Source organism: Megalobrama amblycephala, linkage group LG12, assembly GCF_018812025.1.
Source record: "Megalobrama amblycephala isolate DHTTF-2021 linkage group LG12, ASM1881202v1, whole genome shotgun sequence".
NCBI lineage: Eukaryota > Metazoa > Chordata > Actinopteri > Cypriniformes > Xenocyprididae > Megalobrama > Megalobrama amblycephala.
In genome coordinates this window covers 21,661,760-21,686,480 of record NC_063055.1, presented here as the reverse complement: position 1 = coordinate 21,686,480, position 24,721 = coordinate 21,661,760, and the positions used below count along the sequence as shown (strand labels likewise).

At 37.5% G+C, this 24,721-nt stretch overlaps 2 protein-coding genes across 6 annotated transcripts in view; both read right to left on the bottom strand.

Moving 5' to 3' along the window:
• Nucleotides 1-18,573, bottom strand: part of LOC125279700 (aminopeptidase O (putative)) — a 100,487-nt gene extending 81,914 nt beyond the window's left edge. For 2 of the 3 annotated variants that reach the window (XM_048209655.1, XM_048209654.1), the window contains exons 1-5: nt 18,492-18,573; nt 15,162-16,061; nt 12,568-12,734; nt 12,324-12,468; nt 11,557-11,823 (exon numbers count right to left, since the gene is read on the bottom strand). In XM_048209655.1, the coding sequence (XP_048065612.1) occupies nt 11,557-11,823; nt 12,324-12,468; nt 12,568-12,734; nt 15,162-15,901 (1,319 nt within the window). In that variant the 5' untranslated portion in view covers nt 15,902-16,061; nt 18,492-18,573. The remainder of the gene's footprint in view (nt 1-11,556; nt 11,824-12,323; nt 12,469-12,567; nt 12,735-15,161; nt 16,062-18,491) is intronic. The other variant, XM_048209653.1, reaches the window with a different exon arrangement.
• Nucleotides 18,574-18,731: 158 nt separating this feature from the next.
• The window catches only part of dock8 (dedicator of cytokinesis 8), a 54,383-nt gene continuing 48,393 nt past the window's right edge, over nt 18,732-24,721 (bottom strand). For all 3 annotated transcript variants that reach the window (XM_048209650.1, XM_048209651.1, XM_048209652.1), the window contains 3 exons: nt 22,765-22,871; nt 21,780-21,950; nt 18,732-19,845 (listed from right to left, as the gene is read on the bottom strand). In XM_048209650.1, coding sequence (XP_048065607.1) covers nt 19,794-19,845; nt 21,780-21,950; nt 22,765-22,871 — 330 coding nt within the window. In that variant the 3' untranslated portion in view covers nt 18,732-19,793. The remainder of the gene's footprint in view (nt 19,846-21,779; nt 21,951-22,764; nt 22,872-24,721) is intronic.

The following is a 24,721-nucleotide window of genomic DNA, read 5'->3' as shown; positions in this document are numbered from 1 at the left end:
ATCAGACCCGGTGATCGGACTGCGGGATGAAAATAACAGCGTTTCGACGACATGGCGACAAACACACTCTACAAACGCAACTCTTGTGTATTCCTGTGGGCGGAGGTTAGTCAAAAAACTGTTTTAGTGACGTCATTAAGAAGGAAGTAGAGGGATGTAGTCCGAACTGGCCGTTCGATGTAGGCGACTTCTGTTAAATAAAATATCTCGCTTGGCATTGAACTTTGAGCTTTAAAATTTTACAGATTTTATTTATACTCTAACAACAACAACATTACACACTAACTAAAGTTTGAAACATGGGATCACGAAGAACGGGACCTTTAATACTGTACTACCTACTGTATACTTAAGAGAGCAAAACCCACTGTCGCTCAATTATAACTGCACATGTAAACATACTTTCTGACATAAAACTGACATTGGTATTCAATGTTCTTCAGACTTTGAAAAGCCGAAAAGGTAAGAACACTTTTGAACTACTGTACATCACACAGTGACAGAAAAGCCCTAAAGGGCACTAGCCTCCAACAAATGGGTAGTTCAGCCCCTGAACTCAGATCATTAACCACTAGGCAATGACCAGCTGCCAATGAGAAGTGTAAAAGCTAGTGCCATTTCAGACATTCAGAGCCATCTTTATCATCACCCCCCGTCTCCTCAAAGTGGCTCCATAATGTGCCGCCTGCGCTCAATCTTTCTCTTTTCTCTTATTTAATTTCCCACTCTCCTCAGTCTGATTGCATGAGCTTATTTTAGATGGAAAACCCTGGTAGAACTTCGCAGAACAAACCTGATCGACCACAGTCCCTTTTCTTCCTGGCTTTCAGGCTTTGATGGGTGATATTCCTGTCTAGACTGTAGATTAAGTTGTGGAGCTGCAAAATGAGGTGTGATTCTCTCTGTAGGCCCTGTGGGGCTCCTTTTGCATGCCAGGCCTTTTTAGGACAGATCACATGTGTCAAACATGAAAATCCTAGGAATAAATACCCACACACAGAGGCCGCTGCAGTGGCGAGACTATCAGGATTTGCGGCATACGTTCCGTGAAGCACACACAGACTGCTGCAGATCACCACAACAATGCAATCCACATGTAGACGTTCTACCTACCATACGGGCGGGAAATCTGGAAAATAGACCCTCGCTCGCATCACTGCCGATGTTTATCGCCGAGTGCCTCATGGCACCATTTCAACTTGATTGCTCCACATTAACGTTACAGAGGATTGCTGAAGAGTGTGCGTAAAGTGAGCCGGAGGCGCTCATCAGCGCCAGAAAGACCATCCGGACTGAGAAGCAGCAGCAGATGTTTATGCAAAGCTTACAGTGTGCAAGGCCCTATTATGCGAGCTTCCTTCCAACGTTCAAAGCTATCTTATGAGTGAAGTCATTGGTTGAGAATGCAGATTTCTGGCACGTGTGGAATGCAGGACACTGAAAAAAAAAAACATGAAATCAAACTTGACCCCGTTTACTTTCTTAATAAAAAATAATCTTGAAAATATAACTAACAACACTGAAACAACTTTCCTTTTCAACTGATTTCATCGATCCCTCTTATTTGTATCCTCTGATTCTATATTTTATATGATTCTATACTATACCATTATATATTTTGTTCTCGTTTAAAATCTTGTTTCACCCAGAAATGTCACACACACACATATTTGTATATGTGGTTTACGGGGACTCTCACAGACGTAATGGTTTTTATACTGTACAAACTGTATATTCTATCCCCCTACACTACCCCTATAGTCTGCATTTTTTTAATTAAAAAAAAACATCGTTTAGTATGTTTTTTTTAAAGGGGTGGTTCATTAAGATTTCACTTTTTTAACTTTAGTTAGTGTGTAATGTTGCTGTTAAATCAGGGTATCTTCCGTTCATTCATGTTTTGATTTGATATTGAAATCAGAAAAATGAGAAAACCACACCTTTTTTCGTTTTTCATTTTTAAAATGAAAACGAAAAAACAAAAAACTGGCTTGATTTTTCTTTTTTCGTTCTGGGGTTGGAAACAAATAAGCAGTTTGAATATTCAATCTGTACACGTGGGCGGGAATGAAATGCCTCTTTCCGCTGATTGGTCAACCAGACGTCAAACCATGTCGTCATCAGTTGTTCATCGGTTCCACTCAACAAAATAAAAGTCCCTCGCTCTACAGCTGTACGGATTCTTAACGCGTTTATTCTACATTTCATCTCTTTCTCATCAAATAGACTAGTGAATGGCTTGACACTAATCGCTCTGATGCAGAGTCAGGGCTTAATTCTGTGTAGACATTAATTCATCATGTGAAATATTAGTTTATCTCATAAATATTAATTTACTTTGCAGCTGCACACAACTACCCCCAGCCTACAACTTCGATACATTGAGTGTAAAAATGTCTTTTGTTTTACACAACATGGGATGGATTTGAAATGATAGATAGGCTATGAAATATAGGCCTATCATTACATTATGCAATTGTAATTCCTACACATATACTGCCCTCTCTGAGCAATCTAACAACTCATAAATCTAAAAGCAACTTCAGGTGGTGCTTCTTTGCCACCTTTTGCAAGCCTTTGGTTGATACTGATTTAATTGGTAACATAGCGTCATAATATTGTAATTTAAATTACTAAATTTAAGAACTTAACATTAAAGAAAGCATACATATTTAATAAGATTAAAGGAAAAAATCCTAAAATCCCCTGTAAATCAGTTAATCAACTAATTACATTTCATTTCTGACACAGACAGATGGCAATAAATAGGCTATAAAAATACTCTTTATCTCATTATTGTTAGTGTTATTTCAGGGTTTTGATATATATATCCTAATATTGATAAAATATAATTGATATCTTCTTACGAGAGCACTATAATGTTATTTTTAACACTGTTTTAACATTTTTCCCTTTATTTATTTATTTTACTTTTTTTTAAATGTGTGAAAGCCTATTTCAAATTGGCATAAACGAGTTCACCTCCATCATCAAATCATCCAATTTGCATTTTAAGTCCATCTCTCTATAGCACCGCTTTGATGAACTAATAACATGTAATATATTTTTATATCTGTCATATTTCAAATTCATCCCATGTCCAAAACTCAGGGTGTTGTCTACAACAAAAGTTATGACTGCTGCATATTTACATCGGCTACTGATTTGCACTTTTTTAATTCAATGTATGCCTATACATTCGCTGCCCAGTGCGTTGAGCAGCTTCGCTAGATTTTTATAGTTGGTCACTTCAATAAAACAGTCATTGTGCCAACGTTGTAGAATGGGGGCAATTGTGTGCAGCTGCAAAGTAAATTAATATTTCGTGAGAAAGACATAAAATGTAGAATAAACGCGTTAAGAATCCGTACAGCTGTAGAGCGAGGGACTTTTATTCTGTTGAGCGGAACCGATGAACAACTGATGACGACATGGTTTGACATCTGGTTGACCAATCAGCGGAAAGAGGCATTTCATTCCCGCCCACATGTAGAGATCGAATATTCAAACTGCTTGTTTGTTTCCAACCCCAGAACGAAAAACATTAAAAATGAAAAACGAAAAAAAGTGCGGTTTTCTCATTTTTTTATTTCAATATCAAATCAAAACATGAATGAACGGAAGATACCCTGATTTTGTTAGAACACAAACAACATCTGCAAAGTTACGACGCTCAAAGTTCAAAGCAAAGGGAGATCATTTCTTTTTAAGAATTCTGCTTAAGGACTACAACAACCGGCTGGTAGGGACTACAACGAGCTTCTTCCTGGGTTAGTGACATCACTAACCCTAAAATTTACACAAACTCTGCCCCCGAGAACAAAGGGGTGAGGCCATGTTATTGCAATGCAGTACATAACACAAATGCAATGGCATGTCATAAAAGCAAGATGCCAACACAAGTTATAACCGTAATTAAACTACAGTATACCTGTTCTATCTTCATGCAGCATATATTCTCTGGCTCTGTAGGCATCTTACAACAGTTCCCACACAAGCGATTTATAGATTATCATGATAGAATATGCTACTCAATGACCAGCACTATCCCACATCAGCTTCATAAATTAAGCAACTAACCATTCAGAAACGTCCTGTTGCATTCTACATGTTGTCTCTTCTTCTTGAGTCTCTCCATCACTGTCCGACTTCGGTTTAAACATAAAAGGCTGAACAGTTTCTGACATTTTCAGTGAGTCTTCATGAGGTAATTGGCGCTGCTAACACTATGTGCTAACATGAGCTCTTGAAACCCCGCCCTCTGCTTAGGAGGAGGAGCAGATCATTTGCATTTAAAGGGACACACACAAAAACGGAGCGTTTTGGCTCACCCTCAAAAAGTGACAAATTTAACATGCTATAAAAAATTACCTGTGGGGTATTTAAAGCTAAAACTTCACATACACACTCTGGGGACATTATTTTACATCTTGTAAAATTGCATTATAAAATAAAATAAATGTTAACTAAAATCCTTTTAAAAGTTAATGTGAATGATTTTTGCAGTAAAAAAAACAACACAATCCTTCAGTAGAAGTGCTAAAAGAAATCCCTCTTTTTGTCAGGAATTTTATTAGACCCTTTCACAAAGAAAATGTGATGTGAAAAAGCTAAACAAATCATCAACGAATGGTCTATTCACACCAACAGCAAAACAATTGTTTTTCGGGTTGAAAATAATGCAAATTCCCACCAGTACAACAGATGGTGCAACAAGAACGCACATTTCAACTGCTCTGCCATTTGACTATCAGAAGCACTGAATGTATGTTCAACACAAAATAAAAAAAATAAGACATTCAACTAAAGCAAAGTTGTTTTTGACTTAAACAACAATGGTCAACAGCAAAAAAATAGTAAATAAAGTAAGATTAAATACATAAAGTGTATTTGTATTTTTTAATGCAATATATCAATGAATTAAATAATACAAATATATTTTAGTGTTTTCTCAAATGTGTACAGTGTCTACATAAAAGTAAGTCTATATTATAACTTTAGCTGGTTAACCACAGTGTCAAAATGTCTTGTTTGTGAGTGCTTTTGCGTATCTCGCTTCAGCTTTTATCCTGACTCCACTGGTAGGATGACAGCTCGAATCTAGCAATAACACCCTCTTCTAGTCTGCAACAGACTTCTAAAGATTCTTTGTGCTTAGATTTGTTATATTTGTGTCTGGTCGGAGGTCTGGGGGAAGAAAGGCAGCTTTCTTGGCTCGGGGAATCAGATTAAACGCAATGGCAGGCGCTATTACGGTGTCATCAAGTGATTCAGTATACACATAGCAGGGACATCTGCCCAGTCTTTGAATGGGCTCATCCATTCTAGATTTTTGTGTGGTAGATGCTCCTCCAGGGATGCTGGGTAATGGCTCCCCACCTCACACTTTGCTCTAGTTTACCAGCCTCTACTGCCACTCCTACTGCTTTAAATCAGCCCCAGGGCCAAATAAACTCTCTCTGTGCCATACAGATTTGATTCATTTAGACGCACGTTCTGTCCCACACAGCAATATCCATTTGTTTTCTTATATAGCTCACCATTTACAGTGGTGAATATGAGTCTGAAACTGGAGCGAGAGGATCCATCCACACCAACGAAGACAGTTTTTTGGAATCATCCCGTCAGTGAAGACGTGGCGGGTAAACAGGGGTATGACTCAGGCTGGACTTCCAGAAAGTATGAGACCAATAAAGCAAGGAAGCAAGGGCCCCTGATAACAACGCAGGAATTTAGTACTAATAACAACCTGCTTTTTAAATCGGATGCTGCTTATTTATATTTTAAAAAAAGACGAAGGGATTTGCGGCACTTGTGGATCCAGGCAGGGAGATCAGGAAAGTGAAAAAGCACCTAATGAATTCAAAACAGCCTAATAAAGACAAAAATCTAGAAATATGACTGCCTTTTAAACATGCTTCCCTGTCCACCAGGTGCAGGCATGCTCTGAATTCTTTCGCTCACAGTGGCTTTTTTGCACACACAGCCAAAGGAGGGACAGAAAACCCTCTCATATGGACTCTCGGCGGAGAAAAACATCTCATCCTTGACAATTTGATTAACAGCCATCTTTCGTGCCAAAGTCCCCCTGGTCTGAAAGATGTTCTCTGTCACACACTTCTTAGGTTACTCAGCAATCAGAGAGGAGTGAAACAAGAAAGTAAAGTGAGAGAGAGAGAGAGAGAGAGAGAGAGAGAGGGAGCGAAAAGAAAGAGTGAGAGAAAGGGCTATTTAAGTGGTGTTATCTCAGCCTTCCGAGCTCCTTGGCTAGTCCAGCACATTCCAAAAGCTTCACATCCGTCGTCCACATTATGCTCCGAGTCCGCACCCATGGGACTCCACTTTCCTTTCCCCATATGGTCATTTTAAGGCTAAAGTAAGAGCACGTCAGCAAAGAAATGAGTTTGATATTAGATATTACAATGAGTATAATATTACCTGTAACTACTAAAAAACCTATAAAACCTCAAGAATACCATACAAACCTGAGCCAGAGTCTCCAATTACAAACTGAAGTAACGCTGAAAAGTGGCACTACATCATTGTTTGGGACATTAATTTGTGGCCCAATCACAATATCTAATCAGACCTTCCCTCTCGGTAGGAAAAACATAATATTTGAATAGGCTCAAACCAATTTTGACATCCAAAGGCAGAGGCAGCCTGATTATAATGAGAGCATTTCATGCAGCCACAAACTCGCCGATATTAAAATGTGAGCCTACATTTAAATAATGTTTTTGCTTTTTCATTACCCTCGGTCTACATAATGCCTGTTTTATTCAGAAGTCCAAAATCCAATAATTTATTTCATGGTGTTGTAATCTAACATACTCTGGTGAGTCAGAACATAAGAAGGATGATTAATTCGCCCTTAAACATTTTGAATCCCATATCTGCCATATGTGGGTGGTGCATATTTCTAAAACTGGTAAAAATTGTATATTGTTAATCTTTGGAGAGTTTACATAATCATAACTGCACTGAATACCGAAATCACTTTAAAGTCCTAAATCACTTCGTCCTACTCTGCATACTAAATGTACCGAAAAGCAACTTCTGATTTACCTTGAATATCCCTACCTTCAGCAGCTCTTGAACAGCAAACATAGCACCTCTGGGAAAAAGACCCAAATTTCCTTTTTTATTCCTTCAGTGCAATTGCTGACTACCTGTTCAGGTGGCGAAATATGAAGAGTAGGTCGCCCCTAGGCTGAAGGTCTCCAACTCTCAGGGCAGAACATACCACCTGCTCTTTTTTTTTTTCAGAAGAGTCAATCTGAAAAGCATTTTTGCCCCCAAAACTGCTCAAATCCAGATGGAGCGCATAATTCATACACAGTAGGATGACAGATGTGTGTTGATTTTTTTACTTTTTTAGGATTACTTCAGGTTCAATACAAGCAAAGCTCAAAGAACAGCATTTGTGGCATAAAGTTGATTACATAAATAATTTCAATGTGTCTGTCATTCTCTTTAAAAGAGAAAGGCTAATCTGAGGCACTTACAGTGGAAGTGAATGGAGACAATTTTTTGAGGACCTAAAAGCAAAATATATAGTTAATAACAGTAAAGGTTATTCATATAAGTTGGCAAAACTCAAAAAAAATTGAGGCAATCAGTCACTTTTTAAGTTAAGAAATTCAAAGTTTAAGTAAGCAGAACTGGCAGTTTTTTGTTTGTTTTTTTGTACTTGGACATTTTAATTGTTCTTAACTTGAAATGTTTGAGTACACTTATTTGTTAATTTAATTAACCTCAATATGAACATTTTTATTACTGTAAACTTAGCTATAACAAGCTAATTCAGAAAATGCTAACTTGCTAATTTGCTAACATATTAACAATAGCATGGTATAAAACTTGCTGAATGAGTTCAGCAATATAAAGCATTTAACATTGCTCTCAAACTAAGCCGCATGCACCACTTGTCAACCATGATGGTAACTCTCCAAAAACCCACATTAACAGAAACTCTTCTAAATTAGCATAACAAAACATTAATCACTACTAAATTTCCCACTTAACATTAATCTTGCACAAAAAACATTATATAACAATTTTAGCATTAACTCTCCCTTTTGAGTGCCATGGGCAAAGCATGCTGGGAAATAGAAATCCCTCCCCAGTTTCAGTAAAACTTAAAAAACAAAACAGTTCAGTTTACTTAAAATATATCAGTTCTGTGAACTCATAAAAGTTTGTTTAATTTAAGTTTGTCCTACTCAAACCAATTAATTATTTTGAGCTTTAGGGTTTACAGTGTGCATTAATTCTTCTGTTAAAACTATTATTTGAGCTGTAAAGCTGTTGAAATCAGAATTTCTACAGTTGTTTTAGGTTTGTAAGGTTTACATCATGGCAACAAAGTTGTAAAATTGGATATAACTTTACACAAAAAAGGTAAGCCATTTTCCCCACACTAAATTCATGTTAACACATATCATTTATGTCTTGTGGATAAAACAGTAAGTGTTTTAATGTTCATGGCCCCATTCACTTCCATTGTGAGAGCCTCAAAAAGGTTGAAATGCAGGTTGAAATGAATTTTTGTGGTATAACATCAATACGCCCTGTAAATTGAGCTTAAGTTGTATTGAACCTGGAATACTTCTTTAAACTATGAAGAGCAAGGGAGATTTTTAAGGCATGTTTCTGCATATTTCTCCTCCTCCCCATTCACTCTCCTCGGGTGCCGGTCCAGACTGCCTCAGAGTTCAGACAGATCTAACTGGCTATATAAGGTCAAATGCTAGTCTCAGCAGCAGAGTAATTGCTAAGTAATTGACCGAGATGAGCTATTTATACAGTGTAAAAGTACACAAAATGCACTTCAAGTGGGTTAGCAATTACTAATGAGAACGTCTGGATGCATAATAATGAGCAGGAACATCCCAGAATTCCTTAACCTGTCTCTATACAAATTATTTATGTGGACATATTTGAATCTCTCCCAAAAGCACTACTGGACTGGTGGTATGCTTGTCTTAACATACAGCAACAATCCAATGATGACTTAATGCATTCTTTGGCAGCTGCAACAATACAGCTTTGGATTCTACATAAAAGACATCAGTAAATAAAGCTATTACCCACCTACTGTCACTAAACACCTTACATCATTGACATAGCGTGGGAAAACACAATGAAATCAGTTTTCTCCAAGCTGTAGAAGCCCTCAGTCTCACAGAAAAGCAGCCGATGCCCATATTTGCACATCTGGCACATGAAGTATTCCAACTATGTCCTGCTGTGGCGTAAAAGAGGTGTTAAGGGACAGAAAGTGACCGCCTTCAAAGTTGAGGAAAGTGCTGTGCCCTTCCTCTGAAGATCTGAAGATACGAGCATCTTGCGTTTACGTCATTACCTCGTAGCCGCCACAGCCTAGAAACTTCCCTACGTGATCAGTCAGCAATCCACAGGATGGAAGTGTGATGATGTTCCTCTCAGTGATATTTCCTCAAGCTTCAAAAAGCCTGTCATCAGATTCTAGGACTTCACAAATCAGATTCAGAGGAATCGAGCCAAGAATAACGTCCTGGTGGGATTGCTGGGTTTTTTTGCACTGGGACAGCAGTCATTCGGCTATTTGGGAGGAAGCACAGCGCACACTATCAGGCCTGGCCTTTCTTGACTCCTTAATCTTTACTTCCTTCCCTCCAGAGAACCACCAGCAGCACCACTTCTATGTCCAAAGCCCCAGCTGCAATTGAACAAGCATGATATAAAAGCAGATATTGGCTTGGCCCCAAGGATTTGGGCCCACATACTTCCCAATTTTCAGATTAAACAGCTCCTGTCTCTGAAGTGGTTCCAGGAGCGAATGGCTTTTGTTGCTGGAAATAATCCACACATCCTCTCCCACATCCTGGGGGATCGGCATCTCAAAGTGCCCCTCTCCTGGCCCCAAATGTACTTTGTTGATCACTCTTTTTCGCTCTGATTTGGGCTTCAAGAAAGGCCTGGAGGACCATACCATTCCCTAGAGAAGGGGCGGCCGGCTGTCTCCTGCTGTGATCCGTACAGGGCAAAGGACAGGGAGTTCTAATGAGAGTCAGTTTCTCTCGCACACAGACATATTTCTGTCATCCACTGGCAGTTTTTGCAGGGAGGCTAATAAAATCATGCTGTAATAAATGGCAAGGCAACTAAATACTCTCCAGACCAAAAAAAAAAAAAAAAACTGCAATCCTGAGTCCTGTGCTTCACATTAGCTCAAGCAGAAAGGGAGTGCCTAATTCAGGAAAAGAAAAACAGAGGAGTGACCGCTGTTAAGATGCATGCCCAGTGCTAATTAGAATGTGACATTTTCTCTCTGTGAATGGTTGGAACCAGCCTGGGGCACTGGGTAATGACCTCATATCCTGTGGAATACTTATTCCTGGATAGAGAGCTGGTGGGATATACGGGAAGACCTGTGGTCATCCTGAGTACGTTTATTTAAGTTACAGCCAAATTACTTTCTTACTAGTGTTAGCTTATCCAAAGCGACTACTTCACTGGAAATTGCACAGTGCCTGAAATTCGATTTCGAATTCTAGTTAAGCACTGATTTTAAGAATAAAGCTTGGTATACTGTAAACCCAAACAAAACACAGTGCGCACACACAATTCATTGAGCATTTCCTGAGGGGTGACCTTCCTGAGCAGTGTAAGGAAAGTGAGTTTCACTGCAGCCATTTAAACAGATCCAACAGGTTCTCACCACCCAAAGCCACCCAGACTACTAAACAAACAGCATGGTTAGCCAAAAAGAGCATTTAAATTGCTCAATTCATAAAAACTGGGGCATCCTGGAGGGCAATGCCCAAAAGGAATTAGTGGGAACAGCTGCAAAAGCAATGGCTTGATACCCACAGAGCGCTTCACTTCTAAAAACCTCTGCTTTGCAGACTAAATAAGACAGATTAGTGTTTTAGTTTACCTGTTGATGAGATACTGATACATAATCATATGCAGTGTTAACTAACTTGAAACTGAGAGGGAGTGTGCAAAAACTGGCAAAAACCAATGCAAGTTCAGTTTTCACTGAAAAATATCTGAAAAGATGTGGTGAAAACATGTTTTAAACAAACAATTCAGTCAAAACTGATCATTTAATTATTCTCATTTTGTTTCAAATCTGTATGACTTTCTTTTTTCCATGAAACACATAAGGAGAAATTTTGAAAAATGTCCTGGTCACTGTTTTCCATGCAATAATTATGAAAAGAATACAATGCACCAAAAAGACTTGGAATAAAATCCATGAATATTATGGACCACATTTATGATATATGATTTATAGAGCAGTTTGTCCTTTTTGAGGTTTTGAAAGTTTCAGTCCTTATTCATTGTAATTGCACAAAAAAAGAAAACATTCTCCTTTTGCATTCCAAGGATGAAAGTAAGTGATATGGGATTTGTAAATCATGACATTCCTTTAAGTAGCCAAACTAGGGATAAAATGGATCAGTTGAGTTCTACCGCTACACATTATTTATGATTGCTGCACACTACAGGTCAAACAAAATATTATTATTCCAGAATCATATTTGAGAGAAATGCAGCATTTACCTGGCCATGCCCAGACTGGAGAACCCTGAGGGAACAATAAGCACATCTAGGCGTGAGAATGGATGGACACCAAGAACAGAGTGGGCTGCAGTCAGACAGAGAGGCAGTAGAGGTAGAACCATGTCTTTTGCCTTTTGCAGGTGGCAGGGTGAGGCAAATACCCGGTGAGGAATAACGGTCTGTGCCCTAGCATCGCTGAGCATGAAGCGACAGGGATAATCCATGTGGGAGCAAACATATTGCTGATCAGCACTATCCAAAGAAAGACTGCAATACAGAGAAATATGCAAATATTAACGCAAAATACACTAAACAATAACATTAGTTGTAGGCTTTGATTCAGCAGCATGCAGTGAACAAGAATCAACACAGAGTCACTGCGTACTGTAAAGGTACATATATGCAAGAAACCACAAAAGAGCAATCACAATTCAGTATGATTTAGCAATGCAATATGCAAATATTGTGACATTTAATCAAAGTTATCACTACTTAGAAACAATTCTGCATTTGTTTTATCATTGTTTTTTACTCAGGATTATTTTGGAAGTATTTACAAACCTATATTACCTGAAAACCGAGTGTATGATAGAAATGTTTACTTGTTAATAATGTGACTATGTAATACCTCTTGTTCTTGGAGATTTTCAAATCTTAAAAACGGTCAAATTTGTCAAAACAAAATAAACAATACACCAATGTTTCAATGAGGTCTGAAAATTCAGTATTTTTATCCAGACTTACACTTAGTCACATGAACAACATACCTGGGTACTTTAACACAAGTTTCGTCTGTCTTTTCAACCTCAAAGTTGGGAATGTTTACTCGAGCCTCTTGCCATTGGCCTACTGCTATGGTAAAGGTAGAGGCTGGCATTGGCATCGTAACATAATAATCCCACTGTAAAAAACCTGAACGGAGTAGAGAAAAGACTTCAGCATTTTCCATAGTAAAATTATTGCATTAAATTATACCTCTGTGATTACTGCTGAGTTAGGGTTTAACTGTACCTGTCTCCGCAGGCTTAGGAAAGGCTTGATTTTCACCACTCATTAGAACAGTGTAATTGCACGGAGCTCTCACGCATGCTTGCCACGTTGACATGGCAACAGGTGGCTCCTGGCACGGGAAGAGGGCTCTGTTGTTGATGGGCGAGCCCATGGTATATACACAGCATCTAAACGATAAAGATGTGGCATAACAGCATATCTTGGATATGGTTGTGTGTGGGTAGGGATGGGTAAAAATACAGACTTTCTGATTAATCGCAACCTTCATTTGAACAAGGTCAATTCTTAAAATCCCACGATCGATCTTTTACTCTATGCCAGTGTTTCCTACAATGCTTTCCAAAGTGCTGAATCTAAAGTCTCACGGCAAAAGTAGCCATATATTGCCCACATTTGCAGTCCGAATTGAATGTGAGAAGATAAAAAAGATTGTTACGACAAAATTTTACCAAGAAAACACTTTCGCGGGTTGCACCACGCCGTATAGCCCTGTCTGATTCACGAACAAGTAACTCTTTTAAACGGTTCTTTTTAGTGAACCAAAATCAGCGCAACCAGTAGTCAGTCCATTTTAAGTCCCCCTGAAATCAAAATTTACGTTTTTTAGCTTTTAGTATGAATATGTTAGCCTTAAGGTTATGAATAAGCCGGTGTGTTCCAAAACAATAACAAAATTCGCATTTAGGAGATATAAGCATTCACTTCCGCTAAAATGGATCACGGATTTTCATGACATCACATCACACTTCAGCTTCTCGTCAAATCTTCTGTCCAATCAAATGCTCTATAGAGAAAAATAAAGTCCCGCCTCCTCCTACACTATCAACAGACACTGAAGCTGAGGCTGAAATCGGTAATTTGTTCACACATTTACTAGTTTCTGTATGGTGAATAGCACATAGTGCAATATAAAGAGGATAGGGAACGATAGTAAATATACTTTCCATTGATGCAAATGAAGTCCGTTTTCGCGTTAGTATCACGTGAACTGCCGCAGCGCAAGCACAGTTTGCTCTGTCCCTGGGCTCTTGGCCGCTCTTGGCTGATCGATATATTGCCCTGTCTTCCTGTTTCAATTAAAATTACGTCAACACATTGAATAATGCTGCCAGTTCAAAGACACTTCAGCGGGTCTTTAAGACAAGACATTTCACTCGGCGGCCATCTTTGAAACGCCTCTCGGGCATTCAAGCGCAGCTCCTATCTCTTTGAATGGGGAAACATCAAATTATCCAAAGCTTGCCAAGGTTTCGATTAAATTTCATATTTGAAATCACCAATGAAATCTAACCACAACTGTCTCGTAAATGTTGTTTCTAAACGCTCAAATCATGACAAAAAAAGGGTATTTTTCAGGATGGATCAAGCTAATGCGCATGCGCAATCCTAAATGCACGTCTCTTGTGTCTCATTTCGGAGGCGTGCATCTGACTGTTTCTATAGGAACCGGAGCTTCTAACGGCCACTGCAGTGACGCAATGACTTTACCATTTGGCGATTGACTCTTATTTAGAAGGCGGGACTTATTCCGCCATATTGCGCGTTGCACTTTCTCCCATTCAAAACAATTTGAATGACAACTTGTTATTTTATAGTCTTTGGTGTAGTCAAGGAACTAGCTTAAAAAAAAAGCGTTAAAAAAAAAAGCGTAACTGACGTTGCGTCATTTACGCTTGTTTAGTAAGTTGAATAAGGCGTAGGATGTAGCGTAAGCATTTTGAACTGCAAGTAGTGTTGCCAAGTCCGCGGGTTGAAGCGACCCCAAATAACATAATATTTAGCCTATGGAATGCGAATTTTACCAGGAGAACCCTTGAAAAAAACACAGATTTTACCACCCGGAACTCAATTTTTACAGGGGAGCCCCCATGAAGCGCGAGTGGGCTTGTTTTGGGCTAGTTTTGAGTAGCAATTGGGGGGAGGCATTACATTTCTTCTTAAGTTCAATACGGAAGGTGATCTGGCTTAAGCTTGTTATTTTACTTTATAACGTGTTAAATATGGATATTTTTCTTACAAAAATGCATCGCTTTGCTTCAGAAGGTCTTTATTAACCCCCGGAGCCGTGTGGAGTACGTTTATGTTGGATGGATGCACTTTTTTCAGTTTCAAACAGGTGGTTTCTGTGCACTGCCAATATAAAGCTTATAGGAGCATCAGGGTGATTATTAATATAACTCTGATTGTATTCGTCTGAAATAAGAAAATCATATACACCTAGGATGGCTTGAGGGTGAGTAAATCATGGGGTAATTTTCATTTTAAAGTGAACTAACCCTTTAATCATTAATTGAAAAAATTCATGAACTTTGGAGTTTTTCGTTTGAATCAATCTGACAAATCACTGACTCACTGAAACGTCACAGCAGTTAAACATTTTTATTATTACTTTCATTGATGGAATTTTGTTATAAATATATGTTATAAATACCAATAAAAACCTTTATTTTTAGGAGTGTACAATTTACAGCATTAGCTGAAGCTGCAAAATGGACGTATATATTTGTCCAAATGAATTTGCTCTAATCTTCAAATCTGTACGAATCACCACCCCTAGTTGTAGGTGCATGTAAATATCTAAACATGGTTGGTACCTGCCATCCTGGTCTTTTGTCCACCTCACAGAACCACCTGTGGGCTTAGTTTCATACCAGATTCGGACAGCAGATGGGAAATCATGAGGGGAGCAAACCCCTTCCTTCCTGATCTGAAGACTCCACCGGTCCGTGTGAAACCGGAGAGGTTGTGCATTTAGGATGGTAGGGGAACGGCTGCACTGAAGGTATAGCTCATGCTGCGATCTCCAGCAGACTGAAGGCATAGAGACCAGCCTCTGTACCAGACTGGATGACGGATGATCCGCATTTGCATACCCATGGTCAATGTCAAGTTTATTTAAATTAGGTACTGCAGTTACATCCACCTCTTCCACTTTTGACACCATCAAGTCACAACAATCCAGCACCAAGGTGAATTCTTCACTCTCATCACCCCAAAAGACATTACTGACATAATTTCCTCCACTCAAACGTGATGATTCCTCAATAGGTGTCACCTCATTTGACTCGGGTGTGATGGGAGAACTTACGTCATGTTTACATGACACCTGAGATATGTTTTGCGCCTCTGTGTTTGATCCAGATCCCGGTTCACCTTGTTTGCAGGAACCAATACCGGGTGCCAGAAACAGAACAATGCTGCCACCAATGACCTTCCTTTGAAAGTGAACAGTGAGGTCAAGCACATAGTGTCGGACGAGCATATGGTTGGTGTTAGCCCGCAGGGGCAGGTCATCCTTATTGGGATCCAGATCAACATCAGGGTTACTTTCCATGTCTGATGGGGATGTTCTTTAGGCAGGAACAGATCTTGAAACCAGACTGAAATATCATTAGGAATAAAGTAAACGGAATGTCATTTGTAAAAATAATTCGGCTCTCACAAAAATTCCACTCGTTATTGAGTCTGCATCTGGTCCTGAGGCATTCAATAGCCTGTAATTATAAATGTTGAAGAAAATATTACTTAAATGAATCTATTTAAGGTAAATATACAATCTCACCATTAAACGGCAATCATAATACTTAAGACAGACCTCTTGAATAGCATAAACATCCCTAGGCCATCGTACATTCTGTTATTCAGTACTATCCTAAATAATTACATGGGTAGTTGACATGAAATCTCAAGCAGTGACATGCTATACTTTTAAAACTGTTTTGAACAATATTTTTTACATAATTATTATAATGCATGCAGTTTTTATAACCTCATATTAACTGGAATATTGAATAATGAACATTTTTAAAAGAACATTTAATTGACCTTCACAGGATTATTTAAAGGGATAGATCACATAAAAAATTCTGCCAGAAGTAACTTTCAAGTCATTCCAAATCTCTTTCTTTCGAGGAACATAAAAGAAGATATTTTGAAAAATGCTGGTAATCAAATCATTTTGGTGACCATTTACTTCCATTTTGTGGACAAAAAATGATCATGACAGAATTTACTGTGATTAAAAATACTGTTACTTAAAACAAACAGACATATACATAACTTAAACTAAAACCTTGATGACAGGTAAAAAAAAATGTCTACATTTCTATGCTATTTTGAACTACCAAAATAAATGTTTTTACTAAGAACAAGGGGAATGTTTTAATATTTCATTGTCTTGCAACTAAGCTGAAATTTAAAGAGTAAGCTACCCTCAGACTTTTGAAGTGTACACTTGTGTTCTCTTTCAGTGCAAAGGGGAAATTTAATACTGTAAGTGGTGCTTAAAGCAAACACTGTAAATAACCCTTAAGATAAATACTACTCCCTTGTTGATGACTAGACAATCCATTCATATTCATTCTTTCATAGAAGTTGGAGTAACACTGCACATTCTGGATATCTTCCTTAGAGCTTTTCAGATTGTAGTCCTAAAATCTGGAAGGTTTTTGAGTCATACCATCTGCAATTTTCTGTGGGTTTTTATAATGGACGATTTTGATTTATATCGAGTAATATTCTGTAGATATTACTTAACATTACTTTTATGTTTTCTTCTACACTGTATATTAAAAGGATGTGTTGTGCTTTATAAATCACACAACATACAGTTGTCCAAATACAGCAATTTAAGCAACTTACATTTTACGGTTAAAACACATTGACTTCAGAATTCCTGTTTCAAGTCGGGTTGAAATGACAGTTGTGAAAATTCTTTTATTCCATAATGTGAAATAAGTATGTAAAATAAGCAGGGCTTGATGTGAGGGGGAATGCGGGGGGATGGCATCCCCCTTTGTTGAAAAAAGTGAAAATAGTTCCAAACAAATATCACAGCAGAACATAGCGCACGTCACAGAAACAGCTGTGTTTTCATTACTGAATGATTCAGCATTTTGAAGGAATTGGTTGAGTCAAAGATTCAGTGACCCATTCATAAATAACTGCCTCTTACTTGAATGAATCAGCTGTTTGAACGAATCGTTTGAATGAATGACTCAATGACTCACTTATTAAGACGGTCACCTGAAGCCACCTACTGGCGGTTTAGTTTCATGTTTAAAAGTATCATTCTTTCTAACATTTCTTATTTGTATATTCATTTAAAAAAAAAAATAATGCAGCATTATTTAATGCAGTTGTAATTTTTCAATGTGAATGATTTAATTTGGGAACTTCCCTATACTGTCTTATTATTCTAATTTAATTTATTGATCAAATTTAAGATTTTAAAATTAAATATGAAGCTTACTTTTAATAAGATTAGGGAAGGTAAAAAAAAAAAAATAAATAAAAAAATGCCTTGGGGGTAAATATCACAAATATGTAACAGATTTAAATATGTCAAAGCTGATAGAACACTGATAAGAATAAGTTTAGAATAAGTTTTAAACAAAACGAAAAAACAGGAATGGTCAATTTTGATTTCATTGTGACTTTAAGATATTACTGTGTGTAACTGTAGGGAAAAAAAGTCTATAGTACTGGAAAGTGTGGAGAGAATTCGATTGAACGGCTCCATTCAACGCACCTTTATAACACGTAACTTAGTAGTTATTAACAGAAGTTTCAAAACCAGAACGTGTGGTTCAGTAAAAAGCAAAAGGGAAATATCCAAGCTGTGCAGAGCTAGAGGACGTCAGGACCAGAACTGGGCACTGTTTACAGTATGACTTCCATACGGCTTTAAAGCGCGTGAGATTCTACGGTAGACGCCTGAATCGAATGCAATCGAAGGGTTCAAAACTTCTCAACAAATCAACTGTAATAAAACGATCTCAGCTACTGAAGTGAGATTCCTTGTTTTATGATTCTTCAGATTTTCTCACAAAAAATATGCAACTGACAATAACCCGCAATAGCTGGTTTGTACGGCAGCAACAAAACCTAAAAGTCATTTTATAAATACTGAGTGTTTCACGAACCTGTTCCTCCCTGTGACAGTTCTACAACGCTTTACTGAACCGCGGTCTCATGTGATGTACGTCATCAAGCAGCGCCAGGAAGCTGAGCTGGATCTCATAAGGATCTACCTGTTAACTTATCTGTCTGCTCGAAATTGACGCACCACGCCAATTAATTAGTTTATAATGCAAGAATAAACCCAGATACTGCTATCAAAAGTCAAAATAATATTTCACAACATATTCTTAGCGCACAACAGGTTATAAGCATGTAGCTTTTATTAGGAAGTTTCATTGACAAAAATATGTATATTTATTTGTGCTTTTAGACAGAAATAAACCAAGTTAAAATTGAAATGACCTATTAAAACCAACATAAAGTTCTCAGTTTTAATGTGTAACAGAAGGAATGAAACAAAACAACAAAAACAGCAGAGCTTATGTGCAGTGCACGTGTAAATCGAGAAAAAAAAACAGTTTGAGAAGAATAAATGACTCATTAATTGTTCACTGGTATATTTTATCACTGAACCGAAGAAATTAATTTTTACAGTTATTTATTTAACATTTGGAAAAAGAAAAGTAAAAAGTAAACATCTGATGTGCTCATTCTCTGCACTTTTAACTGATGCTGTTCTTCCCTCACTGTAAACCTGACTTATTTTTATTCTGATTTGATATGGTCACATTTTAATAATTGAATATTAACTAAATATTCTCTATAAATAAAATATAACTATATATACAAAACTGTATCATAAATCTTACAATTACAATATACATTGAATAAAACAAAGGAAACGAGTGATCATGATTAAAGCAATATGTAAACGTACAAACGAAGAGGTGATCAGTTTTATACCATTATTGCATCTTAACTGTCCGTTTTTACACATTTGACACTGTGGCTTTTAAATATCGATCAGGCTTTCTTTCTTGAAGCAGTTCATTTAAGGTTGTAGGTTTTTTCTTAACATGTAACATGTCTAAGTATTGTATTAGCTCAAAATACAATATGCTGTAACATACTAAGGAAGATTAAAACCATAACCAGAAAACAAGAAAAAAAAAAAAAAGAGTGACTGGCTAAGGTTTTTGTTCTAAAAACAATTATAAACAAATAATACGCAAGTTCTAGATCCCTAAAAATCAGTTCAATATATACAGTATACAGAATACAACAATCTAGGATATTTTCAGGGGGTTTTAACACTGTGCATGAAACTTTGCTCGAGTCATCTAATTATCAGCTGACGAAGCTCTTGTTTCCTGGCACACTGAAACATCCTTCCCTTGATATCCTCTAGAGATGCTCTCTTGACATCATGAGTTTTCATCTTGTGTCCGACGGAGGCTGTGCCGCTTGAAGGAATCTCTGTTACAAACACAAGAGGGAACAGGAGCTTAAGCATTGACTGCAATGTTAGAAAGAAATGGCTCCAAAAAAAGAGCTGCACTGTGCAATACGAGTGCTCGCATTGGCCACGTTCACACAGTCAATGTTTGCATAGTGCATAGTGCAAATTCTCCTGTATATAAAGCCTATAGAGCTGGATCTCATAAGGATTTTCCTACATATACAGAAAATGGCTAACAAAGCCACTGAATTATAGTTTATAATGCAAGAATAGACCCAGATACTGCTATGAAAAGTCAAAAAATTCCACAACACAATATTACTGCACATCAGTTGCATTTAAACAGTGCGTACGTAGGGAAACTTAAAACTTGAAAACCACATTTAGTACTTCAAACAGGACTGACAACTGTATTCTACTGCTGTGTGAACCGACTCACTCCAAAAAACCACACTTGAAAGGATACCCCAGCCTCTTGTTTTCCAAACCCAGTTATTTTTTCAGAGGAATGCAAAAAATTTGGGTAACACTTTAGTTTGGGAACCAATTCTCATTATTAACTAGTTGCTTATTAGCTTGCATATTACTAGCATATTGGTACTTATAAAGCACATATTAATGCCTTATTCTGCATAACAATATTCTACATCCCTTAATCCTACCCCATACCTACAGTAAACTATTAAAGGTGCCCTTGATTCAAAAATTGAATTTACCTTGGCATAGTTAAATAACAAGAGTTCAGTACATGGAAAAGACATACAGTGAGTCTCAAACCCCATTGTTTCCTCCTTCTTATATAAATCTCATTTGTTTAAACGACCTCCGAAGAACAGGCGAATCGCAACATAACACCGACTGTTACGTAACAGTCGGGGGTGTACGCCCCCAATATTTGCATAATGCCAGCCCATGTTCCCAACATTATAAAAGGCATTAGACAAAGGCAGCCAGTTAACGTCTGGAGCTGCACACAGCCGAATCATCAGACTAGGAAAGCAAGAACAATAGCGAAAAATGGCAGATGGAGGATAATAACTGACATGATCCATGATACATGATATTTTTACTGATATTTGTAAATTGTCTTTCTAAAAGTTTCGTTAGCATGTTGCTAATGTACTGTTAAATGAGGTTAAAGTTACCATCGTTTCTTACTGTATTCACGGAGACAAGAGCCGTCGCTATTTTCATTTTTTAAACACTTGCAGTCTGTATAATGCATAAACACAACTTCATTCTTTATAAATCTCTCCAACAGTGTAGCAATAGCCGTTAGCCACGGAGGACAGCCTCAAATTCACTCAGAATAAAACTTTAACATCCAAATAAATACTTTACTCACATAATTCGAAGCATGCATGCAGCATGCATGACGAACATCTTGTAACGATCCATTTGAGGGTTATATTAGCTGTGTGAACTTTGTAAATGCGCTGTAATATAGTCGACAGCTGGTGTGGCAGGGAGCACGCGATTTAAGGGGGCGGCGCCGAGTGTAAATCAGTGCATTGTTAATGATGCCACAAAATAGGCAGTTAAAAAAATTAATTAAAAAAAATCTATGGGGTATTTTGAGCTGAAACTTCACAGACACATTCAGGAGACACCTTAGACTTATATTACATCTTGTGAAAGAACGTTCTTGGGCACCTTTAATATGCAGTAAATTAGGAGTTTATTGAGACAAAAGTCGTAGTTAATAGTGAAAATGTGTTCCCCAAACTAAAGTGTGACTAAAATATGTTTTAAAGAATCTTTGCATATACCTTTTCCATACAACAGTCTCTAAAATATCACTATAAAAGCACCATAAAAATAGTTAAAAATCTTAATTTTTTGGGGTGATTCCTTTAGCACAAATTATGGAAATACTACTGAACACAAGAGAATATTTCCACCATTCACTGATTGCGGAGTCAAAGATCAAGTATACTACTAGTGGGTGTACCTATTCTCGATGCGAGGTTTGATGATGGGCTTGTAGAGCTCAGGGATCTTTCTCTCCAGCATTGGCCTCAGGTTCTCTCGCAGTTTGTTGTAGTTTTTCTTCATCTCCTGCTGGTACTCCTTCTGATCAGGAGTGATGAGTTGCTTGTTCTTCTCAACAGCCTCTCCACACCTGCAAATATGCAATCACAACAGCATTAGCAACACAACAAGCACAGCAGAGCACCAGGCGATGAATAATTGCTGCAGTTATCTGCATTTAGACAGAAATAGACTAATGAGGAGAATCAACAATCAACAAGTTTTATTCCCCAAAAATCTTCCTCAAAGTAAAAAAAAAAAGTTACAAAGGGAACACTGAGGAACAAGAAAATGTGCTCTAGATCTTTTTTTAAAATCGATTTTAAATGGCTCTATACCTTTCAAAATATGTCTTAAATGGTCTTCTTAGAGAATTAAAATGCTATAACCTCTTGGCATAAGTAACAGTAACTTGGCTAGAGAAGGACTGTGCTAACTTGGATGGATTATGAAGAAAAATAAACAAATTTTAAATTACAGTAAATATTTGTCTGCATGCTGGCAGCAATCAAGGCCCAGAATCCAACATGAACTATTCTGTCTGTAAAAAGCAATATGTAATATTTTCATACAAACTGTATACATCCTGGAAAAAAAATCACTGTATTGAAAATCTTAATTCGTTTCGAGTCTTGGTTTAAACATTATGATGATTATGCAAAACAAATGCAGCTGGGGGACATTAAGATGGGTTTTCTCCGCTTGCGGAAAAGCCCCTCGGGTGTCTTACGTCCACGTATTTCAGCGAACTTTCAAATAAAGAACTTTAAACAAACCAATCACTATAAAATAAAGACGCTTCCATATTTGCTTTGATCCTACGATGGAAAACTTGCTTCATTCGATCGTACGTCGCTGAAAAGATTACATGCATTATCTCTTTTCCACTGGACACAGCCACTCACCGCAGTATGAACTCTTTGAAACACAAACGCAGTTTGTTGTGATGACGGAAGAGCTTGGGGTCTGCTGGGATTTCATTCAAGAAGACCTGGGCCACCTCCAATGGACCCTGCAGAGACACACAGAGTGAGAAAAGGGAAGAAAAGGCCCCCCCCTCTCTCTCCCACGGCGCTAACGGAGAAAATGAATGCTTCATCCATTGGAGGCCACAAGGTAAAGTCAACACATAAGGGAAAGATCATGAATAAGTCTTTGTGTGAGTGATGTCACCGTGGAGCCAGGAGCAGAGGCATTGCTTCGCTCTTTGTATGTTGTTTCTCCAAAGGGCATTTATCACGTAACCGCAGCCATATGCACAGGATTTAGATATGTTTTAAACTTGATTAGTGTTGTAAACTGTCACTCTGGAGCTTCAGACATCACTATAAATATAGAGACGCCGGGAGCATCAGTATGAATCCCTGCAACCCTAAAATTTACATTACTCTTCTATACTGTATAAAACCACATCTGCAGTTGAACAGGCATGGAAGGAGACTGGGTGACTGGAAAAGTGACTGTGGTTGGTTAGCATGGGTTCATTAGCCCCTGCTGGTAGATGCAGTCACTACATCATCTGAAACCCCAAAAAGCATCTTTCCCCACTGATGGTCATTTTAAATCAGCATTTTTCATTTTTCTAAATAATTTACATTTCTACAATTTCTTATTATTTTGATATAAAATATTACATATTACATATTACATATTTTATATATATATATATATATATATATATATATATATATATATATATATATACGCCATGTACACACTGCAAAGAAATTTGTTTGTCAATTCACCTTTTAGTGCTTAATCCCATTCTATACACACAAAATTTAGTAATTTACAAGAGTGACAATCGCAATCTACAACCGAATTAACTCCCAAAAAATGCAGGTAGAGACACCCGCATTTACGAAAATTATATGTATATTGTACAGTACCAAAATGAACAACTATTTGTTAATGACATATTTTATTGTGCATCAGAGATGTGTCTCTCTTCTTTATGTGCGGTGAAAGAAATCACAGGGAAAGCAATACAAGCCTTGACTCATTCGTGTTGCCAGACTTTGCAAGAAAAGCAAGAACAAGCCCACAATAAACCAAAACAATACCAAATACTTTATGCTGAAAATAAGACCAAAATATCACACCTGCTCACTTTAATACTCCATAAACTTGATCCCCAAAACTGCTTATAATAAGAGGACATGGCAACACGCGCTCTGTGAAGCAGCCTTTCCAAGCATAAGCAAAATACAACACCTCCATCAACTGTGTTTTAGATAAAATTGCTGAACATAACGAGTCTTTTGTCGCTGTAATATTTCTTTGGTCAGAATAGCGCATCCCAAACGCGCAAGATGTCAGAACATGGTTACCATGGTGTCCATCATCGCAGTTTCGGGAGTGAGTCGAGCTCCGTACACACATGGAAGGATAATTTATGAGACTCACTCCCGCATAATATTCATTAATAGATGTTTTACCCAAGCGTTTGTTTTAGAGGGCTCTCTACACAGCTCAGTTAGTATTGAACAGTGTTGGGGAAAGTTATTTTTAAAAGTAATGCATTGCAATATTGCATTATTCCCTAAAAAAAGTAACTAATAGCGTTAGTATAGGAGAAAGTAGTTCAACACTCTTATCTCTAAATCTATTCTAAAGTAATTTTTGCTTATTAGTATAGATGAATTGAATCATTGAAGGTCAGCAGCAGAGACACTGGTTAATAAAGTGAGATTAAATAAAGTATATTTGTGTAATTTAATATAGATAATTATTACAGGTTTGCATAATATTCTGAGTTTGCATTTCACTGTTTTTATTCATTTTGAAGAATACTGAATGTTTTCATGCAAGTGAGATGAGTAAATGCATCTTCACATTTTGTCTAGAACTACAATAACCATC